Source organism: Mytilus edulis, chromosome 2 (genome assembly GCF_963676685.1).
Source record: "Mytilus edulis chromosome 2, xbMytEdul2.2, whole genome shotgun sequence".
NCBI classification, from domain to species: domain Eukaryota; kingdom Metazoa; phylum Mollusca; class Bivalvia; order Mytilida; family Mytilidae; genus Mytilus; species Mytilus edulis.
In genome coordinates this window covers 15,977,649-16,002,763 of record NC_092345.1, presented here as the reverse complement: position 1 = coordinate 16,002,763, position 25,115 = coordinate 15,977,649, and the positions used below count along the sequence as shown (strand labels likewise).

Below are 25,115 nucleotides of genomic sequence, written 5' to 3'. Positions count from 1 at the left end.
CAGTATTCTGTTGTACCTATCCAATTGGTATATATATATGGGTATATTCTTATATCCAATATTCCATTACATAATGAAAAACATACATGTAGATGTGGGTTTGGTTTTTTGAAGTGATACTAGAACAGCTGATATAGCCATTTAACCGATATCAGATTAATAGGTGGAGTCTACTGTACCATTTTTGTCTTATGAACTAATATGATGATCAGCAAAATAAACAATTATTTATGTCTGTGCATGTACGTAGATGCCAAAAAATTTATTTATTTCGTGGTGGTTACTTTTTTATTGGTTGAGGAAGCTGGAGTGTCTGGAGAGAACCACCAAACTTCGATAGGAATACTGACAAGCCCAGGTAGCCAAATACAATTTGACAATAACATTTGTATGTTGCATTGTATGAACTTTTATAGCCCTGATAGAGTATAAATGTACATGTTCATATTTGACATATGTTTCAATGTAAAGACTTTTGACTCATATTTTACCCTGATAAGGTATTTAACATATATGTTACAATGAATTTTGACTTGAATTTTGTTATAACCTTAGCCTCTATCTAGTATTTTTAATTAGCATAAAACTGACAACCATAAAAAATAAACGTACTATTATGAGGTCCACTTTACCATCATATACAGGTCCCCATGTGACTTGATATGGGGTGTTTGATATGCACAAGCTTTTAACATCATCTTCATGGCTTCCGCTTGATAAGCGTTGATGAAATTTCCATTTCTGAACATGAGTCTGCAGCTGTCTTAAACGGAAACATCTGTACCCACAGAGAGAACAATAAAACGGCACTGTATGAATAGGAGCGTGTTCTTTGACCACATGATATATAGCTTCACCTTTAACCCCATCAAAGTTACATCCTTTCTTAACACACTTGAATCTTGCTGTTTCTTCATTCATTTTATATCTAAAATAATATAAAACATTACAAGCTTATGCAGAATTTTCTTGCTGGATTGAAGACCCATTGTTTCCTGAGGCTGTTTTCTGTTTTTTTGGTCTGGTTGTTGTCACAATCCCTGTTTCCTTTCTCTACTCTTTTAAGTTTAAATTGCATGAACAGAATACTGTTGTAAATTGTACATATAGTATAATACATTGTATCCAACTAACCGGTAGATGTCTTAAGTGTTTTTTAGGGGTTTATTATAAGTTGGTGAATTATTCCCACCCCTGTAATACTTCTATTTTCACTCTTTCATTAAAATTATGTAGTTCATAGTTCACATAAAGACATAGCAAATAAAACTTGATATATGTATAAGTGTTAATTTATAATCTCAGGCAGTTTATTACAGTATGTAAACCAGTATACATGACTTACCTCAATAAATATATACGTAGGCTACCAATGTTCCCCCTTCCCCTCTCCAAGTTAAACTGAAAGTTGTGATTTGGACTTAAGTGAAAGAAGTAGAGAAATTAGAATTCAGTATTTATTCAAGAGTGAAAATTCAACTCCTACCCAAATATGGGTCCTTTCGCCCAAAAACATCTTCGCACCTGCTTACAATCCCCTCCCCCTTTTTCTCTTTCACACCCTGCACGTTCTCAACCTACAAGTTTGCATCATTTTTGTTTTTTAAACTGCTTTGTAATCAAATTTTGGTATAATTATTTTTTTGTGTTGAATAAATCTTAATCATGCAGGGTTCTTGTTAAGACGTGTATATGTGTCCTGGGTGCATCATTTTGAACCTGTGAATCCCTGGGTCACACCCTGATTGTACAAATGTATCTCCCGAGTCCCAAACACATCGTTTTGCCTAGAATATTTATGTTTCTACATTGTTTTGACAAGAAATTAAAACTAAACTGGAAGTCCATGTCGAAAAATCTATGTGATGCTAGATCAATATTTTTGACAGCTGATTGATTTATAATTTACATTGTCTGCATGGTTGAACATGATATGTTGATTCATGCTTTGTTTAGTGTATTGCTATAAATATCTGTTTTCAATGGTTCAAAATAAAGTTACAGAGCATAGGGGTCAAGCTGTTTAATACAATTATCTTTCGTGTTTTTCATTTAAAATCTTCAATGTTTTTATATGCTGATGCAGTACAAATGTACATGTATTGACATCAAAGCAAGTTTAAAATTCAATAATCATAATTTTCAAACACACAACAATAATACCAAATCTAGCTACAACATGTAGCTGTGTATAAATACCAATTAGCAGTTATAATTAACATTTTATAACTGTAATAATCAAGTTGATAAAAAAAACCATTTCATGATAATTCCCTTATTTATATCCAAGAAAATATTTTGTTTGGGTATACATCTGTACCATGAATGGCATGATTGTATATATGAGGGTTTGGATGGGGTTAAATGATTCAAGAATAATGCCCTTAAAAAATGAAGATTAGAGAATAACGGGCAAAAAAAATGAAGATTAGAGAAATGTGTGGTCTAATTTTTGAAGATTAGAGAAAAAGGGGTTACTTTTTGAAGATTAGAGAAAAAGGGGTTAATTTTTTGAAAATTAGAGAAAACCAGATGCTCCGCAGGGCGCAGCTTTATACGACCGCATAGGTTGAACCCTGAACGATTGGGGCAAGTATGGACACAACATTCAAGCTGGATACAGCTCTAAATTTGGATTGTGATTAAATAGTTGACACAGCATAGGTTTTGACACAGTATGAATGTGGTCTAATGGACTTAAAATATTTTTTTTGCCTTTGAGCAATTCACTATGCTGTTGAATATTAATCCTCTCAAAAAAATGTTTGAAGTGGAGTTTGCAACAATAACTACTCATTTAAATATATCATAAAATATCAAAATGTAACAAAAGGTGCTTGTTATCACTGAATGGTAAAGATTGTTTTAATTTTTATCAGTTGGTACAGGTAGTAAAAGTGAATATACATTGTATATTGTATAAAACAATGATTTAAGTTGACTCAACTACTATTCTGGACAAAGAAAGATAACTCCACAATTAATTGAAAATTTCTTGCTATTGCACAATATTGTGCAATTAGATATTTCTGGCTATTGCGCAATATCGTGCAATTGAAAATATTTGCTATTGCACAATACTGTGCAATTGAAGATTTCTTGCTATTGCGCAATACTGAGCAATTGAAAATTTCTTTCTATTGCACAATACTGTGCAATTGAAGATTTTTTGCTGTTGCTGAATACTGTGCAATTGAAAATTTCTTGCTATTGCACAATACTTAATACAATAATTTTGGATCCTGATTTGAACCAACTTGAAAACTGGGCCCATAAACAAAAATCTAAGTACATGTTTAGATTCAGCATATCAAAAAAGCCCAAGAATTCAATTTTTGTTAAAATCAAATTTAGTTTAATTTTGGACCCTTTGGACTTTAATGTGGACCAATTTGAAAATGGGACCGAAAAATTAAGAAGCTACATACACAGTTAGATTTGGCATATCAAAGAACCCCAATTATTTAATTTTTGATGAAATCAAACAAAGTTTAATTTTGGACCCTGATTTGGACCAACTTGAAAACTGGGCCAATAATCAAAAATCTAAGTACGTTTTAAGATTCAACATATTAAAGAACCCCAAGGATTCAATTTTTGTTAAAATCAAACTAAGTTTAATTTTGGACCCTTTGGACCTTAATGTAGACCAATTTGAAAACGGGACCAAAAATTAAGAATATACATACATAGTTAGATTTAGCATATCAAAGAACCCCAATTATTCAATTTTTGATGAAATCAAACAAAGTTCAATTTTGGACCCTTTGGGCCCCTTATTCCTAAACTGTTGGGACCAAAACTCCCAAAATCAAACCCAACCTTCCTTTTATGGTCATAAACCTTGTGTTTAAATTTCATAGATTTGTATTTACTTATACTTAAGTTATGGTGCGAAAACCAAAATAATGCTTATTTGGGCCCCTTTTTGGCCCCTAATTCCTAAACTGTTGGGACCTCAACTCCCAAAATCAATCCCAACCTTCCTTTTGTGGTCATAAACCTTGTGTTTAAATTTCACTGATTTCTATTAACTTAAACTAAAGTTATTGTGCGATAACCAAGAATAATGCTTATTTGGGCCCTTTTTTTTGCCCCTAATTCCTAAACTGTTGGAACCAAAACCCCCAAAATCAATCCCAACCTTCCTTTTATGGTCATAAACCTTGTGTCAAAATTTCATAGATTTCTATTCACTTAAACTAAAGTAATAGTGCGAAAACCAAGAAAATGCTTATTTGGGCCCTAATTCTTAAAATGTTGGGACCAAAACTCCCAAAATCAATCCCAACCTTCCTTTTGTGGTCATAAACCTTGTGTCAAAATTTCATAGATTTCTATTCACTTTTACTAAAGTTAGAGTGTGAAAACTAAAAGTATTCGGACGACGACGAAGACGCCAACGTGATAGCAATATACGACGAAAAATTAAAATTTTTGCGGTTGTATAAAAAGGGGTGAAAATTAAATGTTTACAGAATAACAAACCCCCCCCTCCCCCCATCTAGACCCTCAAAAATATATATAGAGAATTTTTTTTAATAATTCAACTAGAATTTGAATAAAATTGAGTGCAAACGACTTGGGGAGCTATTAACATCTATTGGGCCTAAGCGAACCTGATACCCTTCTAGGGTGTTCTACCCCTTGCATGTTTTCAGCAGTGCAGAGCTCTCAATAAAGAGAAAACAGTGATAGTTTGTGCTGGGACAAGCATATTTTATCAGAATAGACGTTAACTATACACAGTCAAATTTATCTCATGTTTGAAATGCTGATTTTATTTAAATTCAATTGGACATTTACCAGACATAAAATTTTGTAGCTAATGGTCAGAGGCCTGACGAGAGAAGCTCTACTATGATAGTCGAGTTGACATATTTATAGACCCTCATTGATAGGATTTCAACCTCCTGTGACTCATCCAACGTGTGAAAATACCGGATTGATAAAACATAAACAGTCAACCCGGTATTTTCACCCCTTTTTCAATGTTTTTGTTGTAAATCAGTCAGAATTTTTATTTTTTAAAAGCCAAACAGGGTTTACTGAAGACTAAATAGTAACCTTAAGTATTTGGCCTAATACTTTCTTATCTTTTGTAAACATAAACTATTCAGGCTCTCTTTTCAGCAAGCACAAACAAAAATGAAAAGGTGCTATGTCCATGATATGGTCGCCGCCATTGTTGGAATATTAGGAGTTTGGTAAAACACGGAAACGTAAAGGAAATGTTTTATTGTCGTATAAACCTGAGACTACTATAACACAAAACAAAAGCAGAGACATATATACATGTCTCTGATAAAATCAAGTTGATTAAGGATGTACACCTCTGAGGAGCCAAAAATTTCTAGAATTAAACTTTTTTTCTTAACTTGAATTTTGGGTTTATACAAGGATTTGTATACTCACTGGGGTAAAGCTGATGACCGTAACTGCATTCACGGTCATCCCAAGATGTCGGATGAAAAATTAGGTCAGTTTCTGTATTGTCTGTTAAAGTGTTTCTATATCATTTTCTTTACAAATCATACATTGAAACGATGTAAATTTATAAAAGAATCACTCGGAAATCACTAATTACTTCTGAGAAATGTGCATGAAACGGGAAATTCGATTTGAAAAAATCGCCAAGATGACCGTAAATCACAATCGAGATGACCGTAACAGAATCAGCGATTCATAACAAGGCTGACCGTAACTGCTTTTAAGATGACCGTAACTGCTTTTAAGATGACCGTAATTTGTAAATGATGACCGTAACTTTTAAAGGATGACCCTCAATTCTAAGAAATATTCGTATTTATATAACTATCTTTTTGTATCAAATGATTAATCGTGTTGGTATACACATATTAATATGAGAGTTTTATCATATAGGTAGAAGAAAATAAGACGTGCTTCAAATGCAAAGATTACCATATGTATCTTTTTTACAGTAGAGGGTTTAATTTTTAAAATGAATTTGCCAAAAGACATGCAAATGAACAGGAAGGGAAAACATGCTACAAAAGCGCGATAAAATGACACCTTACAAGCATAATGAAAAAAATTGCGGTGCACAGTTCAACTGCTCGACATAAGATTTTTTTTGTTTCTGGGATTCCTTTTAATGACATATAATAAATACACATTTTTAAAAATGCCAAAAAAATGCATGTACACCCATTGATATTATATCGTCTTTCATTTTGTCGTGCAAATAAAATAACAGAAATATTTTGAAAATATCATTCGAATAAACTAGTAAAGGAGAGCTCCAGCAAAGTAGATCCTTAAAATAGTATTGTACGAAAAGCGTATCCCAAGGCGGAACGTTGTCAATTTGTATATACAATGTATACAGAAATGTTATTCATACAGTCAGGATTCTACTTCTTCAAAATTATCTCCCCATTACGCCAGTTCATGCTCACAATCGTAGAAATGGAAGCCATTGTAGGGATGACGCTCTGCCAATTTTGCTCTTGAAAACTGATAAATTTATCCACATAGCACCATTACGATCGATCGTTATATGTCAGTTATATTTTAAAAGACAAATGTATATACTAGCTAATGAGCATTAGTTAATGATCTTGTCTGCATTGATTCAACTTAAAAATATTGTCTGTTCGGATGTCAGATGGAAATTTTGAAAATTCTTCAGCATTTAAAAAAATTCTAATTAAATATTTCGTGGAAGGGCAGACTAAACAATTTTAGTGGTTGAAGATTATAAACCCTAGTTATCACACTCAAGAAAATCATTTTTTTTTTCGAAGATATCCATTTTCATCATCCAAATTAAAAGACTGTCGTCAAGTACTTTTAGAAAAAAATAGCTATTCGAACACACCTACTCTGTTTTTGTGATTCATTAGATAGGTATCTCACTTGACCCATATATTTCATCTTTTCGTACTGTCATTTTTTTACGTTATAAAGTCAACCTGTAGCTTTGATATATAATAATGATAGAATCTGAAGCGAGATGCTATATAAAATACTCTTGCTTTGTACGTTTTAAAGACAAAATATACACCCAAACATGCCCTAACATAAAAAGGTGCACTCGATTTTTCTCTTAGATACAATCGTTACCTGTTTTGGGGAATTTTTTCTTGATTCACATAATGGAAGGGCAGACACGAAAATTTCTGAACTATAAGATTGATATGTTCTCCGTCCGTGATAAAAAAAAATCGGAGGTTATGCATTTTCTACATCCAACTTATAGATACTATATATAAAAAAGAAGATGTAGTATTATTGCCAATGAGACAACTATCCAGAAAAGACCAAAATGACACAAACATTAACAATTATAGGTTACCGTAAGGCCTTCAACAATGAGCAAAGCCCATACCGCATAGTCAGCTATAAAAGGACCCAATAAGAACCATGTCGTCGACTTGATATCTTATTGTTTTGCATTACTATGTAATAGATACATTGAAAACTTATGCAAATGGTGTTTTTAAAATAAGAAAATTGTCGTTTTATTTGTTTCTATTAACTTTTTAAAATTTTGTTACTATATCAAACATTACAGTTAACATTTATCGTTTTCTCGATACACACAGAGCTTCGATTCTTTTGTTCTATTTCAAAAGTGTTTCCGCCTGCATATACCAAGACAAATTAAGATTTTAATCTGCTTCCTCTGGAACCATACACATGGGCTCGATTACCAAATATTCATATGTATTATTAATGTTTTTAATGCTCCATTTATTGGCATTATGTTTTTCTGGTCTGTGCGTACGTTCGTCCGTTCGTCTGTTTGTTTGTCCAGCTTCAAGTTAAATAAAATTGAAACTTAGTACACATTTTCCCTATAGTATGATCTTTTTAATTCTAATGCCAAATTACAGTTTTATCCCATTTTCATAGTCCACTAAACATAGAAAATGATAGTGTAGATGAGGCATCCGTGTACTAGGGACACATTCATGTTTCTTCAAATTTTCGTCGTATCGCTGTCAATTTGTGTTAAAATTTTAACGTCGATATCAATAAATATTTCATTGTTTACGAGAAATATGCAATTTACTATCATTGTTATAAATCCTAAATATGGCCAATAATATTATAGTTTAAAAAAAGAAATTGATGAAACATATTTATATCCGCTAACCGAGCCCCTATTGAGATCGACAAACTCAACAAAAAAGCTTTGAATACAATACGGATATTTCTTAGAATTGATGGTCATCCTATAAAAGTTACGGTCGTCCTATATAAATTACAGTCAGTCTTTACAAATTACGGTCATCCTTTACAAGTTACGGTCATCTTTTTACCAATCACGGTCATCCTTGTTTTATGTTACGGTCATCTTGAAAATATTTTGATTATGATTTACGGTCATCTTAACGATTTTTTCAAATCGAATTTCCCGTTTCATGCACATTTCCCAGAAGTAATTAGTGATTTCCGAGTGATTCTTTTATAAATTTACATCGTTTCAATGTATGATTTGTAAAGAAAATGATATAGAAACACTTTAACAGACAATACAGAAACTGACCTAATTTTTCATCCGACATCTTGGGATGACCGTGAATGCAGTTACGGTCATCAGCTTTACCCCAGTGATACTAAAGGATTTGTATACTATACAAATCCTTGGTTTATATAAGAGCTGTGACAAACTAATTGGTGAAAAAAAATATGGTGGTGCGCTTCTTTATTTGCTAAGGCCCTTTGAAAATGCCCAATTTTGATGATTTTCCGATTTTTCATCGATTTTTACCTATTTTTGGGCTATTATTGTTAAAAAAAATCACAGTTCTACAGTTAAACTATTTTTCATACTTTCTATAAAGATGAAGTGGACCAATCTGAATAAATTTTACTTAAAAAAAAAATAGGTAGGTGTTAATATAAGAAAGTTTTATCATATTTTGACGCTTTTTTTGTGTAAAATTTACCATGCTGTCCGTGAATTTTGTATTTTTGTGAATTTTCTTAGTTTTATTACAGAACAAAATGCATATTATTTATTTTTTTGTTATAAATGATTGAAAAAATACATATCTAAGAAATTTGAAAAGACCAAAATGATATGGGATGAACATGATTCTTGTAAAATCATTTTTTGTATCCCTCACCCATTTTCTCAAAATGTTGGCTAAAAATACTGACTTGATTGGTCGTAAAACTTGAAAACTGGATTACTCAAAAATCATTCATTGTAAGCACTCAATTTTTTCACAGAGTTATGTTTGATTATAATATTTTTAAAATTCATTGATATTTTCCACTTGTATCACATATTTTGAAAATAAATCAAAAACGAGATTTCAACGACACTGAACGAGACTGAAAAGCCGCCAGAAGAATACATCCTTAATTTGTTTTCCTGAAGATGAGGCTCTGTTTTTGGCTCTATGACAAGAAATATATGTATCCAAATATGTTACTTCTGAATTATAGGTCATAATTGGTTTTAGTAAAGAATCAAAAAGATTATTTGCTACTTTTATAGGTAGATTATTCAATGATTTAGTATAAGATTTTATTGCAAAAAAAATACTTTTTTTGCCTTTTTTGTCAGCTCTAGAGTACTTTGTGATAAATTTCGATTACATTTGATCAACATTCCCAAAAATGGATATTCTGTTACACTTTCTATGGCTTTATAGTAAATATATATTCTCATAGTAAATATGTGCTGTTTCGCTGACTATTATAGTTTGACTGACTTAAAATCCGGTTACTTGAAATCATGGATTTAGTTTTGTTTGTATTCAAAGAGAGTTGCCATTTGTTGCAATATAATTTAACTTTATTTAATACCACAGTTTGAATTCCATTAGGCCGAAAAAAAGGATACATGCCGTCGGGCGGATCCAGAGTGGGGCGTAGAGGGTGTACGCCCCCACCCCCTTTTGCTTTGACTTTCAGTTTATTTATATAAAATGATTAATCCGACTAGACTTCGTGAACTTTGCCATTTCCCGTGTATTTAATTTTTATGCGACAATTCTTTACTTATAAAATATATTTTTCTCTGATATTTACTGATTATGGCAAAGTCATGTGATTCGCTATGGTGGAGTTGACCAGTGCGTCAAAAAACGTCACTCAGTAATTGTGAAATTCAAATATACAGTAACATATTGCTTAGGCTGAGGACAACCATGATACCTTCACTGAAAGCGACACAGGATTGAGCAATTCAACCAAACCGTGAGAAAGTAATACTCTATTACACTCTCATGAAGAAAAAACCACAGCAATATTATTTACCTACGAAAACATGTTCAACCCAGTGGCGGATCCAGAAATTTTCATAAGTGGGGGCCCGCTCCAGTCACGCTTCAGTGATTCCCTATATAAGCAATTAAATTTTTTCCCAAAAAGGGGGGGCCCGGGCCCCCTGGCCCCCCCTAAATCCGCCTCTGCAACCCCAAACGGTCCAGCCTGTTTCAAAATAACATGATAGCGAATAATGATCCCCGGTCTGTATAAGCTTTAGATAGATTTAAAGTCTAAGGTACGAACTGTTTGATTTCAGGAGGCAGTCTAAGGTATTTGAGTGAAACAAAATCTGAATATGATTGTTGCATTAAATAAAAATTCTGACCATATCTGGATTGAAAGCAATAATCTTGTCCACGTTTTTGCTATCAGAAACGATAATTTCCAACAGGATTATTTAGCATTAAATGAACATGATCATTCGGAATAAAAAACAGGCGTATTTTTTTTTAGGACGGGCTTACATTTCTGACCGGAATGTCTGTTTCGCCGAACTGATATATTAAATACTTTTTTCAAGACCAGACTGCAACCTGACTGCTGAGTAAGGCCTTTGTGTCTCCATTTGTCGACCGTCATTCATAAATTTGTTGCCAGTTCAGACTCATTCGTAGCCTTTGGTTGATTTGGAACCCCACACCTCCCTTAATTTTGTTGGGTAAAACATATAAACCAAACATTTGGATAAAAAATGTTTGTTTGACTTTTTAACTCGTGTCGGTCGTATTGTTTCATCGAATAGCCCGGCGTATTTCTTGTTTACTGTGAACAAGAAATCTGCAATGAGGTAATGCTAACTTAACATACCGGCAACAAACGAGAATTTTCCATGTCTATTTTTTTTACTGACAAGTCCCACATCAAATATATCAGTACATAGCTTGGGATCCATACTATCATTTTATGATAGACAATCAATAGGGAGAATACAGCATAAAAATGTCCAACCCTTACACTTAACGGTAACTATAGAGTATACATGACCCACGTCAGGAACCGTTTAAAAAGTGCATTTTATACCTATTTTATATTTTAGCCCAAAAAAGGTTAAAAAAAAAAGGTCCCAAAATTATTTTTTTTTAAACTTCACCCCCTTTCCAAATTCCTTGTATCCGCCCCTGACATGTAGCTAACATCTCTTGATCATCTCTAAGCTTTCATTACATATACTTTCATAAAACACCTTGGTTTGTGATAGTGCATTCTTAAGTTTTTGGATTTATCTGGCGTCGTTCCCCCTTTTCTCTTTCAATAAGGAAAATCAGAAACATGTTCTTTAATTACTTGATATCTGCAGAGGCAAATAATTGTCTATATACTGCAACTACCTGCATGTGTTTATTTCCTAAATATAGTAACATAGCTTTATTTTGTATAATGTCAATTTCATCATGGAACACTTTCTCCACAATCAGCAATCTAATTAGATTGCAATTTGTATTCAATAAGAAACTCTAGCATACTGATTATTTGCTCATAGGTGTAGTATGTTTTATCTTTTTATACGTCCGTTTACAGACCACTATCTGTCTGTCTGTCCATCCGTCTTTCCCGTGTCGTCAGCACGTCGGACATTAACTCAAAAACCGCTCCTTTTCGTTTTTTTTTTTTGTTGTTTTTTTTGTTGTTTTTTTTTGTTTTTTAGATTTTAGATCATTACGTTTCAGAGTTATGGAATTTTTTCATAAAAAGGGGTGATTTCCCTGTTTTTTGACAATATCTTTAAAGTTCATAAATTTCTGATTTGACATGTACATTGAGAAGTTATTGAACTTTATTCTTTTAAAACACGACGGACGTATCATGCGCTCATGGCGCAGCTGTTTATTGAATTATAAGACTCTCAGTGTATAACACCACCGCATTTTTTCTGGTTGTGCCTGTCCCAAGTCAGGAGCCTGTAAGTCAGTAGCTGTCGGTTGTTGCTGTGTTACATATTTGTTTTTCGTTCATTTAATTAGGCCGTAGTTTTCTCGTTTAAAATGTTTTACATATTTAAGTATGTAATTTCGAGGCCTTTTGTAGCTGACTATGCGGTATGGGCGTTGCTCATTTATGAAGGCCAGTGGCGGATTCAGAGTGGGGCGTAGAGGGCGTACGCCCCCCCCCCCCCCCTCCCCCTTTGCTCGGCATTTTTTTTTGTAAAACTAAACTTCGTGAACTTTGCCATTTCCCGAGTATTTAATTTTTTTATACGACAATTCTTTACTTATAAAGATATTTTTCGCTGCTATTTACTGATTGTCAAAGCCATGTGATTTGCTATGGTGGAGTTGACCAGTGCGTTGCAAAAACGGCACTCGGTCATTTTGAAATTCAAATTACAGTAATACACATTGCTTAGGCTGAGTATGTCATGACAATCAGGAAACCTCCAAAGCGACACAGGATTGAGCAAGAACGTATTTACTTCTATTTCACTATTCCACCAAACAGAAAGTAATAGTAAATACTCTATAAACTATTACACTCTCATGAAAAAATAGTTCCACAATATTATTTACCTACGAAAACATGTTTAACCCCAAATGCCCCAGCCTATTTTATAAATAACAAAGTTGAATAATGATCCCCAGTCAGTATAAGCTCTAGAAAGATTTCAAGTCTCAGGAACCATTTGATTTGAGGAGGCAGTCTGAGATATTTGAAAGGAAAAAAATTGACTCTGATTCTTGCCTTAAACAAAAATTCTGGCCGTATCTGGATTGAAAACAATAGTCTTGTCCACTTTTTTGCTATTAAAAACGAAAATTTCCAAAAAAATTATTAAGCATTAAATGAACATGATGAATAAAAACGGGCGTATTTTTTTGTGGCCGAGGTTTGCATGTTTGATCGGAATGTCTGTTTCGCGGGACTTATATATATATTGAATACTTTTTTTCAAGATCAGACTAGTCGTCGAAGATCTAGTTTGCATTTTATTCTTACATGCATATCCTTCAGCTCAATTCTGGTTAAAATTTATCAAGTGAATTTAGAGGAGTTGCTGTTTTTGTGCATGCAGTAAATGCAATAGATGTACATGTTCTTTGGAATTTGTTGGTATCCACATCTGATTCATTAACAAAAATCGGGAATAACGCCACCGGCCTAAAAAATCCTGGGTCCGCCTACTTTCTTCAAATCTAAGATGATATATATAGACTTTATAATTGATGAAATTGTCTGTCGACACCTTATAAAAGTTATTGCTATTCAATTATGATTTTACATATTTTCATTATATTCTTAGCGAATACATTGTTTAATACAAACATCTTTAAGCATTGAAAAAGATGAACAAGACAAGATTTACAAATAGGTAAAAAAAAATCGACTCATTATAAGATTTATTTCTAATAATTTTTAATCCTTTTTCATTTTGAACAAAGGTTTTAGAATAACAAGAGAAAGTATAAACAACTAAAATTGCTAGTAAGACACATTAAACAAAAGTCAAGAGTTATACACTAGTCTTATTAGTACATGTATACATTATTGTATTTTGGTCAGCTGAAGCGTGCCCCTTTGATCGGAATTATCTTGTTGCTTTGATGTCGTTTTTGCTGTTTCCTGTTCTTTGGTCGGGATGTTGTCTCTTTGACTCATTCGCCGTTCCATTCCCTATTCCCGTCAGTGTTGAGAAGTGGTCATTGCTGAATATACACTCAGATAAATATAAAAAAGAAGATGTGGTATGATTGCCAATGAGACAACTATCCATAAAAGACCAAAATGACACAGACATTAACAACTATAGGTCACCGTACGGCCTTCAACAAAGAGCAAAGCCCATACCGCATAGTCAGCTATAAAAGGCCCCGATAAGACAATGTAAAACAATTCAAACGAGAAAACTAACGGCCTTATTTATGTAAAAAAATGAACGAAAAACAAATATGTAACACATACACAAACGACAACCACTGAATTACAGGCTCCTGACTTGGGACAGGCACATACATAAATAATGTGGCGGGGTTAAACATGTTAGCGGGTGAACGACACATGCTTTTTAATGAAGCCACTACTTACAATTTTACGGACGGACAATGGACGCCAAGGAATGACTAGAGCTCGCACATGGCTTTTTGGTCAAACAAGGTCACATATTCTGCCCAATTTGTAAATTAAGCGATTTGAATGCAAGTGAGATGGTTATCACGGACGGCGCGTCTATGTCATATGTATATGCGGAACATTTCTGTTTGTTGTAGTGTAACACTAAAGAAAGTCCCTGGTTATTTGTTGCAGTGTAACACTAAAGAAAGTCCCTGATTATTTGTTGTAGTGTAACACCAAAGAAAGTCTCTGGTTATTTGTTGTAGTGTAACACTAAAGAAAGTCTCTGGTAAAAACATAACTTGATTTACAAAATATGCATCGATATATAACTATATAAGTCATGGGATAAATATATATAGATACAAAACGATCGTTAGTATATTTTAATTAAGAGATGGTGACATTCAAAACCTAAACTTAAATCCGATATTCAAAGAAGACTCTGGTAAGTTATATATTTTTCTCACTAAACTAATTATTTCGAATGCCTCTATGCTTTTTTAGTAGCTTTATTGCTCTCTTTGTGATCGTCCACAACATAGCGACCATCCTTCAAGTAAATTGATTTTTGTCTACTCCTCGCACTCTTTACTCGGCTACAGTGAGTCTGTGTCATGTGCAACCTTGAGAAAATCATGTCCACCTCCTTAGGTGTCATGACGCACCTTGGTGAAGTACTTGATTTTACACGATTGGTCATTAAAACTGTAGGTCTCGGCGTTTGTCGATACACGTGAGCGCTCTCTGGTCTATATAATCTCTGTACGATATCATACACTGTATCTGAATCAGTTTCTCGGAAAGCAGGAGCTTTGGGGAGATCAATTCCTAAATCCTTATCGTAGTAATTCAGCCGATTGTCATATTTCGTTTTGACGGACATTTGTTTCTTACTTGACAACATGTCCATAAATATTTTTCTTCTTTCTAAAAGTCTGTCTACCTTTTTCTCTTTTAGAAGTATAACCGGAGCTCTTTCATTTCCACTGTATAGATTTTGTAAATTATGTGATGTGCATTGTCTATATGAGTATTGAAATCCAGCCATTTTGTCGGTCTTTATAACATACAATCGCAAACTATTCAAAGCTAAAATACACAGCTAGTTCACAGCTAAAATACAAAGTTAGTTCACAGCTAGTTCACAACTAAAATACAAATCTTGTTCATTTTCCCTTATAAAAACTGTGCTTGGCCGCGGAACATTCTTGATGAGTAAACGATTTGTATCTACACACAATTTTTCAATTCCATTTCAAAATATAAACATTTATTAATAAGAAAGTATTCCTTTATTTTAAATTATCAATAGGTTCTATAACACAATAGCCTCTGTTGCTTATCGATCCTTGTATTACAAACTTTAAATCTATTCTTTAAGTTTCTCTTTTGTTTTAGTCAAATGTTTCGTTTGACAGTTAATAGAGAATGACGACCGTTTTAAAACGCGATAGAATTTCTCCCGGTGCATTATAGTAGACGTGTTTAATCCTAATTTAATTGTTTAATCGCTTTACATAAATTTTATATTACAAATTAACGACAAGAATGTCGCAACAAAATTGATAATCATATATATTTCATAAGGATTAAATAAAATGTTAAAAGATCGAACGTCAAGGGCAGAAAAGGGAACTTCTTATATAATACAAAAAAATAGCTTAAACATTCCCCACTCAGTGGCGGATCCAGGGGTTGCAACCCCCCTTTTTTTGGACGATCAGTGCATTTGAATGGAGACATGTGGTTGGAACCCCCATTTGTCCTGGGTTGAGAACCCCCCTTTTTAATATGGCTGGATCCGCCCCTGCCCAGTACATGCTATTGCTGTTCCCCAGATGGATGGAAGGACAGTTCTTTTCTACTTTCAAGTTCGACTCATCTAGATTATATTAATTTTGTTCTTATGTGAAGTATACTTGCAGGGCGGATCATCCATTTCTAAAATGGGGAGGGTGTTCCAATTCAGGATAAAAGGGGATGTTGCATCCTTATGTTCTCATTTAAAAGCATTGATCACCCAATCCCTGTACCCCCCCCCCCCCCCTCTTTGGGTCTGCCTGTGACGTGTGCACCCCTTAGGTTTCATGTGAGATTGTAATAATGGTTAAAATACACGCCACGTAAGTTGGGGGTTTGATGGTCTTTTTTACACGTTTCCTCCTCTTTTGCGTAAATAACAAAATACCGCTGTTTGTCACTGTCATTGGGGATACCATCAGTTCAGTTCAAAATTATAAAATGATTCACAAATTGATATTGATTGGAGGTTTGGCATCGCTTGTAAGACAGTCTATCAGCTATATAAAGAGATATGCTAGTAACTTGAATTTGATCTTGATAACACAATATATTGTCATCTAAGCATTTAACACTACCATTTTTGGTGCCATTTATATAGCTTGCTGTGGCTAAGGCTCTGTGTTGAAGACCGTACTTTGACCTGATAATGGCTTACTTTTTACAAAATGTGTCTTGGATGGAGAGTTGTCTCATTGGCACTCATACCACATCTTCTCATAGGATCAATGAGCGAAAGAAAATCACGGTATATTTTTTTAAACTAAGTTTAGCAAATTATATTTTTATATACAAAGCAATCACGTGCAGTTGTCATTATTCGACTGGTTTGTTTTTTTCTCAACTTAAAAACAGCTGGGAAATAGCATATTCTTAGAAGTTATTTAAATAATTAATTAACTTTAATTACCATAGGCGGATCCAGGGGGGTTGGTTGATTATATAGGGAATCACTGACGCATGACTGGAGCGGGCCATCCCATTAGGTTAGTCAGCGGGCCCCCTTAATTATGCCGCACCAGAGGCGGATTTAAGGGGGGGGGGGCAGGAGGCCCGGCCCCCCCTTTTTTGGAAAAAAATTTGGTTGTTTATATAGGGAATCACAGAAGCGTGACTGGAGCGGGCCCCCTCTTAGGTCAGTCAGTGGGCCCCCACTTATGAAAATTTCTGGATCCGCCACTGCGCACGGTGAACAGTTCTCAGTGGATCCGACACTGATTACCGTTTTATAGAAATATCTATAAAGTTGAAAGACTCTACAGATTCGGTTTGACTTAAGAGATATTGACCGTTTAAAGGAAGTAAAAAACTCTTACCAGAGAGGAAATGTATATTTAGTATAATGCAGCTATTTTTTGGTCGTTAGTCGTATCTTAGGAGAAAACCGCGGGAAATTAACCAACCGATGAAAAAATGGGTGTGAAGACAAGTGATTCATTAATTGAAGACCCTAATGAAGATAAATTGGAGAGTGAAGGTAGATGTTGTTTGATAGAAAATCTCAGAGATAATAACAATATATATTCTTGTTTTTTTTTGTAAGAATCACCTTTTATACAGAAATAGGCGATATAGAAAAGATTTGCTAGAGAGTCGAGTTCACCGAAAAGAGCAGCGATGTTTTATACCAAGATTTAAAAAAAAAATTTAATGATGCCCAATTATGGTCCTTGACATTGTAATATGTCGTTTGTTGTGTTATGAAGTTGATCCATTTAAAAAAAATTTCAGGGGTTAAAAAATCCACTAGCCTGACGCACGGGACTAGAACATTTACGCCTCGGGCAATCAAAACTTGTAACCCAATATGCCCGATGGACTAGAAACAAAAATTCTTGGTGTTTCCAAAATAGCGGAAAATCCCTTCATTCCTATTCTTTCTTAGTCAATCAGATTCAATTACGTCATCTGAGATTCCAAGCATTTCAACTTGGCTGCGTTCAATATCGTAGCAGCTATGTTGTGCTACGAAGATTTTTACTATTGAACGTGTAGCTAAAGACATGTTATTACATAGATATTGATAACAGCAACGTAGCCGCTACGTAGCTGCTACGATATTGAACTCAACCCTGGTTTGTACAGGTCCTGTTGTACAGTTACATGTTTTAAAAATAGAACAAATAATTCAGGATGGTCCGGTATCATGTATTGACCACACTAACTCGTACTTTCAATATCGATCTCTAGTACAGGGGGGATTGTACATTGCTTCTGTCAAGATTTCCAATTAATGGTACCTGAGGTATAATGTATTGGTCTTGTCGGAAAACTGTTGAACACGAAACAATACAACAAAATATTTCAAAATATTTTAATACGGGCACCCAAGGAACTTTGTCAGTTTCAAAGCGAAAATCAGTAGATGAAAGGGGTACAGTATGAATGAGGTTGAAAATTCATCCCAAAAAAATGCAAAATACGATTGGGAAAAGAGGAAAATAATATTTATAGCGACATGGACAGAAAGATTCCCCTGGGCAAGGTCGGCTGTGGCGCCATGATGAAAAACCAGAGATCATGTTCTGCGAATATTGCGGGTGATTTCCCTATCACGACAATAAAAGGTTTGCCTTGCATTTGAGGACAACAAATACAAGAATTAAACCGCTTGTTTCACACGATAAAACCAATGAACATGTTATCTGTGCCAGAAGATATTTAACAACCCATAGTACTTAACAACGAATAAAAATGAAGTAGTTTAATACAGTGTATAATGTCCAATTCAAAACATGACGCCCACCCTGTATTGTGCAGCAAACTCTGATTTGTAAGGCATACTTGGGCTAGCAGGTCAGTTTTGATGGGCTACCAATTTTTTAAACAGGGCTAGTAAGATCCTGCTGCCAATAAGTCCGGCTAGTTAAAAAAATTGAACCCCTGTTTTTTTTCAATGCAAGATTGTTGTACCTAGTTTTGTGCTACTGATAAAACAAGAGTGCAGGGGTGGATCCAGCCATTTTAAAAAGGGGGTTCCAAACCCATGACAAAAGGGGGGGGGTTAACTATATGTCCCCATTCTAATGCATTGATCGGCCAAAAAAAAATGGGGAGTTCCAACCCCCGGACCCACCCCCCTGGATCCGCCAAAGGAGTGAATGAGTGCAAACTGAAATGATTAGCCTGATCAAATTTTATTTTAGAAATGGTAATTAAAGAAGGTCTAAATTACTATTCAGGTCCTAGCACAGGCATTTAAGCATGACACATCAATAATTCGTGTGGTTATGTTTGGAATTATGGACACGGCAAAATAGACATGTACAGCTCATGAGTGTATCCAGTCATTTTTAAAAGGGGGTCCAACATTATGTCCCAAAGCATTGATTTTACAAAAAAAAACAGGGTGAGGGTCCATCCCAATAAACCCCTGGTTCTGCCACTGTATCTTGCATTATTATTTTATACATATTAAATGTTTGACATAGTTAACATAACCTATAAAAAAATAATGAACCAACTGTAAAAATTTTGAACAAAGAAAATTAGGTCAAGGTCAATATTACTCTGCGAGATAGACCATTCATCTTAACATTATTCTATACTATCTTGAGGAAAGAATCTTGTGAAACATTATTCACTGATCAATAAATTGAGGCTGAAGTCTATTGAACCCCTTTGATCAGTCATCATGGTAATTTGCCTTCTTTATAAAATGTAATTGTCCCTTGTTAAAATAACCTAAACAGACAAAAATTATGTGATAAAATAAGTTACAGGGAATTTGCCTTATCAAATGTAATTGTCCCTTGTTAAAATAACCTAAACAGACAAAAATTATGTGATAAAATAAGTTACAGGGAATTTGCCTTCTTATCAAATGTAATTGTCCCTTGTTAAAATAACCTAAACAGACAAAAATTATGTGATAAAATAAGTTACAGGGAATTTGCCTTCTTATCAAATTTAATTGTCCCTTGTTAAAATAACCTAAACAGACAAACATTATGTGATGAAATAAGTTCGGTGGAATGATGGTATATATAATAATTTTGGAATTCATCAAAAAGAATTCGCATGAAATATGAGAAGATAGGTCGGTCTACAGGGACTGCTTCAAGATATTTAAAAGAAACAGGGGTGTCACCGATTTGTTTTTCTTTCTACAAGTAAAAAATGAAAAGTAACTATCATTCCAGTGTAAATTATTTACTTTAAGAGTAATCTCCCCATAAATGGCCAAGTTGAAAAGTTAATTCTAAAAAACTCAAATATTTATTTTACTTAAGGAGGCTCACGGGTACAAAAATTTCAACAAAAAATCAGGTCTTCAGTTTTTCATTACAAATTTTACTTATTACACTATTAGTTATTACTTTATGATATGGTACAGAAATCAACCAAAAAAAAATGATTCGGTTTGGTCCCAGATGACTTTTAAAATGTTTATATCATTGAAAAAGCTCCAAATTATCTCCCTTTGGTGCAAAAATGCCATTTTTTTGGCATTAAATTTGAAATATCCTTTTTAACTCATCAGTGACCTATATTTTTTATTATTGTTTTCAAATAAAATTGAGAATGGAAATGGGGAATGTGTCAAAGAGACAACAACCCGACCAAATAAAAAACAACAGCAGAGGGTCACCAACAGGTCTTCAATGTAGCGAGAAATTCCCGCACCCGGAGGCGTCCCTCAGCTGGCCCCTAAACAAATATATACTAGTCCAGTGATAATGAACGCCATACTAATTTCCAAATTGTACACAAGAAACTAAAATTAAAATAATACAAGACTAACAAAGGCCAGAGGCTCCTGACTTGGGACAGGCACAAAAATGCAGCGGGGTTAAACATGTTTGTGAGATCTCAACCCTCCCCCTATACCTCTAACCAATGTAGAAAAGTAAACGCATAACAATACGCACATTAAAATTCAGTTCAAGAGAAGTCCGAGTCTGATGTCAGAAGATATAACCAAAGAAAATAAACAAAATGACAATAATACATAAATAACAACAGACTACTAGCAGTTAACTGACATGCCAGCTCCAGACTTCAATTCAACTGACTGAAAGATTATGATTTCATCATATGAACATCAGGCACAATCCTTCCCGTTAGGGGTTTAGTATCATACCATCATAACATATATGAGAAGAACATAACCCGTGTCATGCCAATAACTGTTTTTAGAATAAATGTGTTTAGCTCCGATGCAAAGACCTTATCAGTGACTCAATATTAACGCCAAAATATGCAATCTTTAATGACTTGACAACAGTATCGTAATTATATCCCTTCTTAATAAGTCTATTCAAAGGTTTTGTAAGTTTCTGAGGTGAATACTGACACCTTTGTGCTTTATAAAGAATATTTCCATAAAAAATTGGATGTGAAATACCTGAACGTATTAGAAGTCTGCATGTTGAGCTATATTTACGAATGATGTCTTTATACCGATGATAAAATTTAGTAAAAGTTTTGACTAGTTTGTGATATCGAAAACCCTGGTGTAATAATTTTTCTGTAATACATAAATTTCTCTAGTTAAAATCTAAAACATTGTTACAAACACGAGCGAATCGTACAAGTTGAGATATATAAACACCGTAAGCTGTACTTAAACTAAATAATTGTAAAATTTAGTGATTTCTGTAATTAGGCTATTTTTTTATTACAATATTACCTATATTTCTCCTATTAGTTCAACAGAAAAAAGGGACATTAACAAAAATGTATGCTTCTTCCGGAGGTAGATTGTGAGCTTAAATGAAAGGTGACCTCATTTTTTTAATTTCATTTTTCTATTAAGTATATGATGAATTTCATTTATAAAATATAATATAGCGAAATCCGAAATCCTATATTAGATAAAAAAAAAATGATTTATACCCGGGAGCCCCCTTAAACAGTTTTTATTATGCAGTAAAACACTTATTTTTCTTTATACTAATAAATAGTATTTTTTTAAACTGCAAATCTGTTAAAATGGTAAATGGCTGACCCATGTTAAGAGAGAACCATACCCTTGTAGATTTAAAAAAAAGAGCAGGCTAATGCTGCTACAAGGCAGCACTTGCACCCGCAAAGTGGAAAGGGATTAATATAAGTTGCAAAACTTGTTTCCCAATCCACTATAACTAAATATGTTTAAACTAATGCGCTTTATTTTGAAAGTTCAAATGTGTTTTATACCTTTTTTGTCGAGCCTTCGACTTTAGTCGAAAAAGCGAGACTAAGCGATCCTACATTCCGTCGGTGTCGGGGTCATCGGCGGCGGCGTCCACAAATATTCACTCTGTGGTTAGTTTTTGAAATTTTAATAACTTTATTAAACTATACTGAATTTCTACCAAACTTGGACAGAAGCTTGTTTATAAACATAAGATAGTATCAAGAAGAAAATTTTGTAAAAATAAATTTCCACTTTTCCGTATTTTTCTTATAAATGGACTTAGTTTTTTTGCCAGAAACAAAACATTCACTCTGTGGTTTAAGTTTTTAAAAATTTTATAATGTTCTTAAACTATCCTGGATTTCTACCAAACTTAGACAAGAGCTTGTTTCTGATCATAAGATATTATTCAGAAGTAAATTTTTTAAAAAACAAATTCGCTTTTTCCGTATTTTACTTATAAATGGACTTAGTTTTTCTTCCAGTTAACATTACATAGTCTGCAGTTAAAGTTTATAAAACATTTATTAGATTCATAAACTATCCTGGATTTTTTTTACCAAACTTGGAAGCTTCTTTCAATCAAAAGACAGTATCGAGAGGGAAATTTTTATTGATGTTTTTCCTTATTTTTGTTGAGTCTGCGATTAACAGCAAAAGTAGGCGAGACACTGGGTTCCGTGGAACCCTTACAAATTTTTTTATATAGTATTTTAATTTTATCATTCTAGTTGTAAAAAACACCCAGGAAGACATGTGCATTTTACAATCATCCTACACTATCAGAGGAATGAGCCTTGTAGAAATATAACATTGATCTCTGATCTTTGAAATGAGGCTAAAGTCAAGTAAACATAAGGTACCTAATCTAACAGCCATATCATGGCCATGTGCTTTCATATATATACTAAATATATATTGTCTTTTACAGTTGATTATATGGTATAAGTTTTTGTCATTGTTGAAGGCGTATGATTGCTTACATTCACTTCATTTGATCTTTGGTGGATAGTTATCTCATTCGCAATCATACTTCATTTCCTTATTTTTGGGATACGATTGCTTTCTAGCAATCTGTAGACTTATAACAGTGGCTCAGGACAATGCCCTCATTCAACCGTTTTATTCTAAACATGAAGAACCATCTCAGATTCTTATGATTGTCTTGGTTTAAAAGGTAAAAAAAAACCCAAAGGGATTGAACTTAAACAACTTTCCTATAATGTCCTTTTCATAATCTTCATGTTTGATATTTCCCTTGACTTATATGCATGTTTTTAATAACACGGAAAATCAGAATCAAGCAGTATTTATTATTAGTGTTTTTATAAATTTAGAAACACGAGAGTTCTCTGAATTCCGATAAATCTATTTCTGTCATACAAGAACTGAAGTGGAGTTTTACTTATATGTCACCGTTATTAAACTGATATTTGATATTGTACTTCCATGAAAAAATAGAGAGCCATTTAGGATTAATATACTTTCTTACTACATGGTTTGTTTAGATAATTATGCGCATGCGTATAGTTTTCTTGACTTCAAGGGGTACTAGGTTAAATGGTTGCCCTGGATTCCCCACTCAATTGATTAATTTATAACTCATGGAATCCTTTCTATGTATGTCTGCTATTGAGGGTTATTGTTGTTGCATAATTTTAAATCATATGCATCATTTAAATTAAAATAAATGTAGTCCACATCGTAAAGGTAACTTTCAACACCCCTTCAGGCGAAATGGAGTCTTCCATATTATCGTTTCTAGTTGTCTCCCTTCCGGATTTATCACTTCTGTGAATTCTGAATCAAAACAAAACGTTGTGAAAAATTAACTCGTTCTGTCGATAAACATCGTATTATATTAAAACAATCGCAATTTAAACCGAGAAATGTGTACGGAAATGAGTCATGATCACTGACCTAAAGGAAATTAAATATTTAAAGAGTTAGGAATGGGGTTCCTCCTAGAATTAACATAGGAAAATAGGTGATAAGATACGAAGTGAAATACTTTTCTCACTCTTGAGTCTCAGTGACTGCTGTGGAAAGTAAACTTGGAATTGATAGTACAAAAAAAAAACACAATAGGCCTAAGTACATTGTTCATACACTTTTAACCGGGAGTGGCTATTTTGTAACTATTCAGATTATGTAAATTACATTTTACAGGTGCAGTTGAATTAGTTTTGAAAATAATAATATCCAGCTGCATGCATTTATACATGTGTCAATGAAAACAATGTCAATCGTATCCCTCAGAGCAATCTGCTCTTTGATTTATTGAAGTGGTTGTTTTAAGATTCAGAAATTGAGAATTGATTTGTTCTATTGGTATCTTTTTTTTTTTAAAGATGGCCAATTATTTTTCAATTAAATTTTTTTATTTTCCTTGTTTTTAATTATAATTTAAATTGAACCATGATAAATTACAGGTAAACCGATCACCTGTTATCAGCTATGGTTAAGATGTTTATTTCCTGAGTGGAAAGCCCAGCAAAATACACCTAACTTAGATAAGCTGAAAAATTTGGCCTTGATTGGCGTTCATGTACCTGTATAGGCAGTGATTGATTTTAAGGTGTCGTTTTTTAAACATGGCCTAAACTTGTAAAAAATGGGGAAAAAGGAAGTAAAGGATAATTCTGTAGAATTGGAAAAAAAATCAAGTGAGTGAAAATGTTTTATCTTCATGATACATGTACATGTATGATCAATTTTATCTAGTCACTTGATAATACATTAAGTATTTGAAATTGACTTATATATACTCTTAATCCTAGATACTAATGTGACCACAAACATGAACGGTCAGTAATGGATATGTCTTTCTTGTTTCCAATCTGAATATGTTGGTAGAGCTTCTGTGAATTTGAGGAAGAGGACCATATTTTGACCA

General features: G+C 33.6%; 2 protein-coding genes across 6 annotated transcripts in view; one reads left to right on the top strand and one right to left on the bottom strand.

Annotated features, from left to right (window-relative positions):
- LOC139511568 (uncharacterized) overlaps positions 1–5,214 on the bottom strand; it is a 33,013-nt gene extending 27,799 nt beyond the window's left edge. For all 4 annotated transcript variants that reach the window (XR_011662046.1, XR_011662047.1, XR_011662045.1 and 1 more), the window contains exons 1-2: positions 5,068–5,214; positions 613–928 (exon numbers count right to left, since the gene is read on the bottom strand). Coding sequence is in view for 1 of the 4 variants with exons in the window: in XM_071298411.1 (XP_071154512.1) it covers positions 613–921 (309 nt within the window). In the remaining 3 variants the exon portion in view is untranslated. The remainder of the gene's footprint in view (positions 1–612; positions 929–5,067) is intronic.
- A 12,190-nt stretch (positions 5,215–17,404) lies between these two features.
- The window catches only part of LOC139511566 (choline transporter-like protein 2), a 103,250-nt gene continuing 95,539 nt past the window's right edge, over positions 17,405–25,115 (top strand). Inside the window, exon 1 of one of the 2 annotated variants that reach the window (XM_071298406.1) lies at positions 17,405–17,575. In XM_071298406.1, the coding sequence (XP_071154507.1) occupies positions 17,512–17,575 (64 nt within the window). In that variant the 5' untranslated portion in view covers positions 17,405–17,511. Of the gene's footprint in view, positions 17,576–24,739; positions 24,886–25,115 lie in introns of those variants that run through there. The other variant, XM_071298407.1, reaches the window with a different exon arrangement.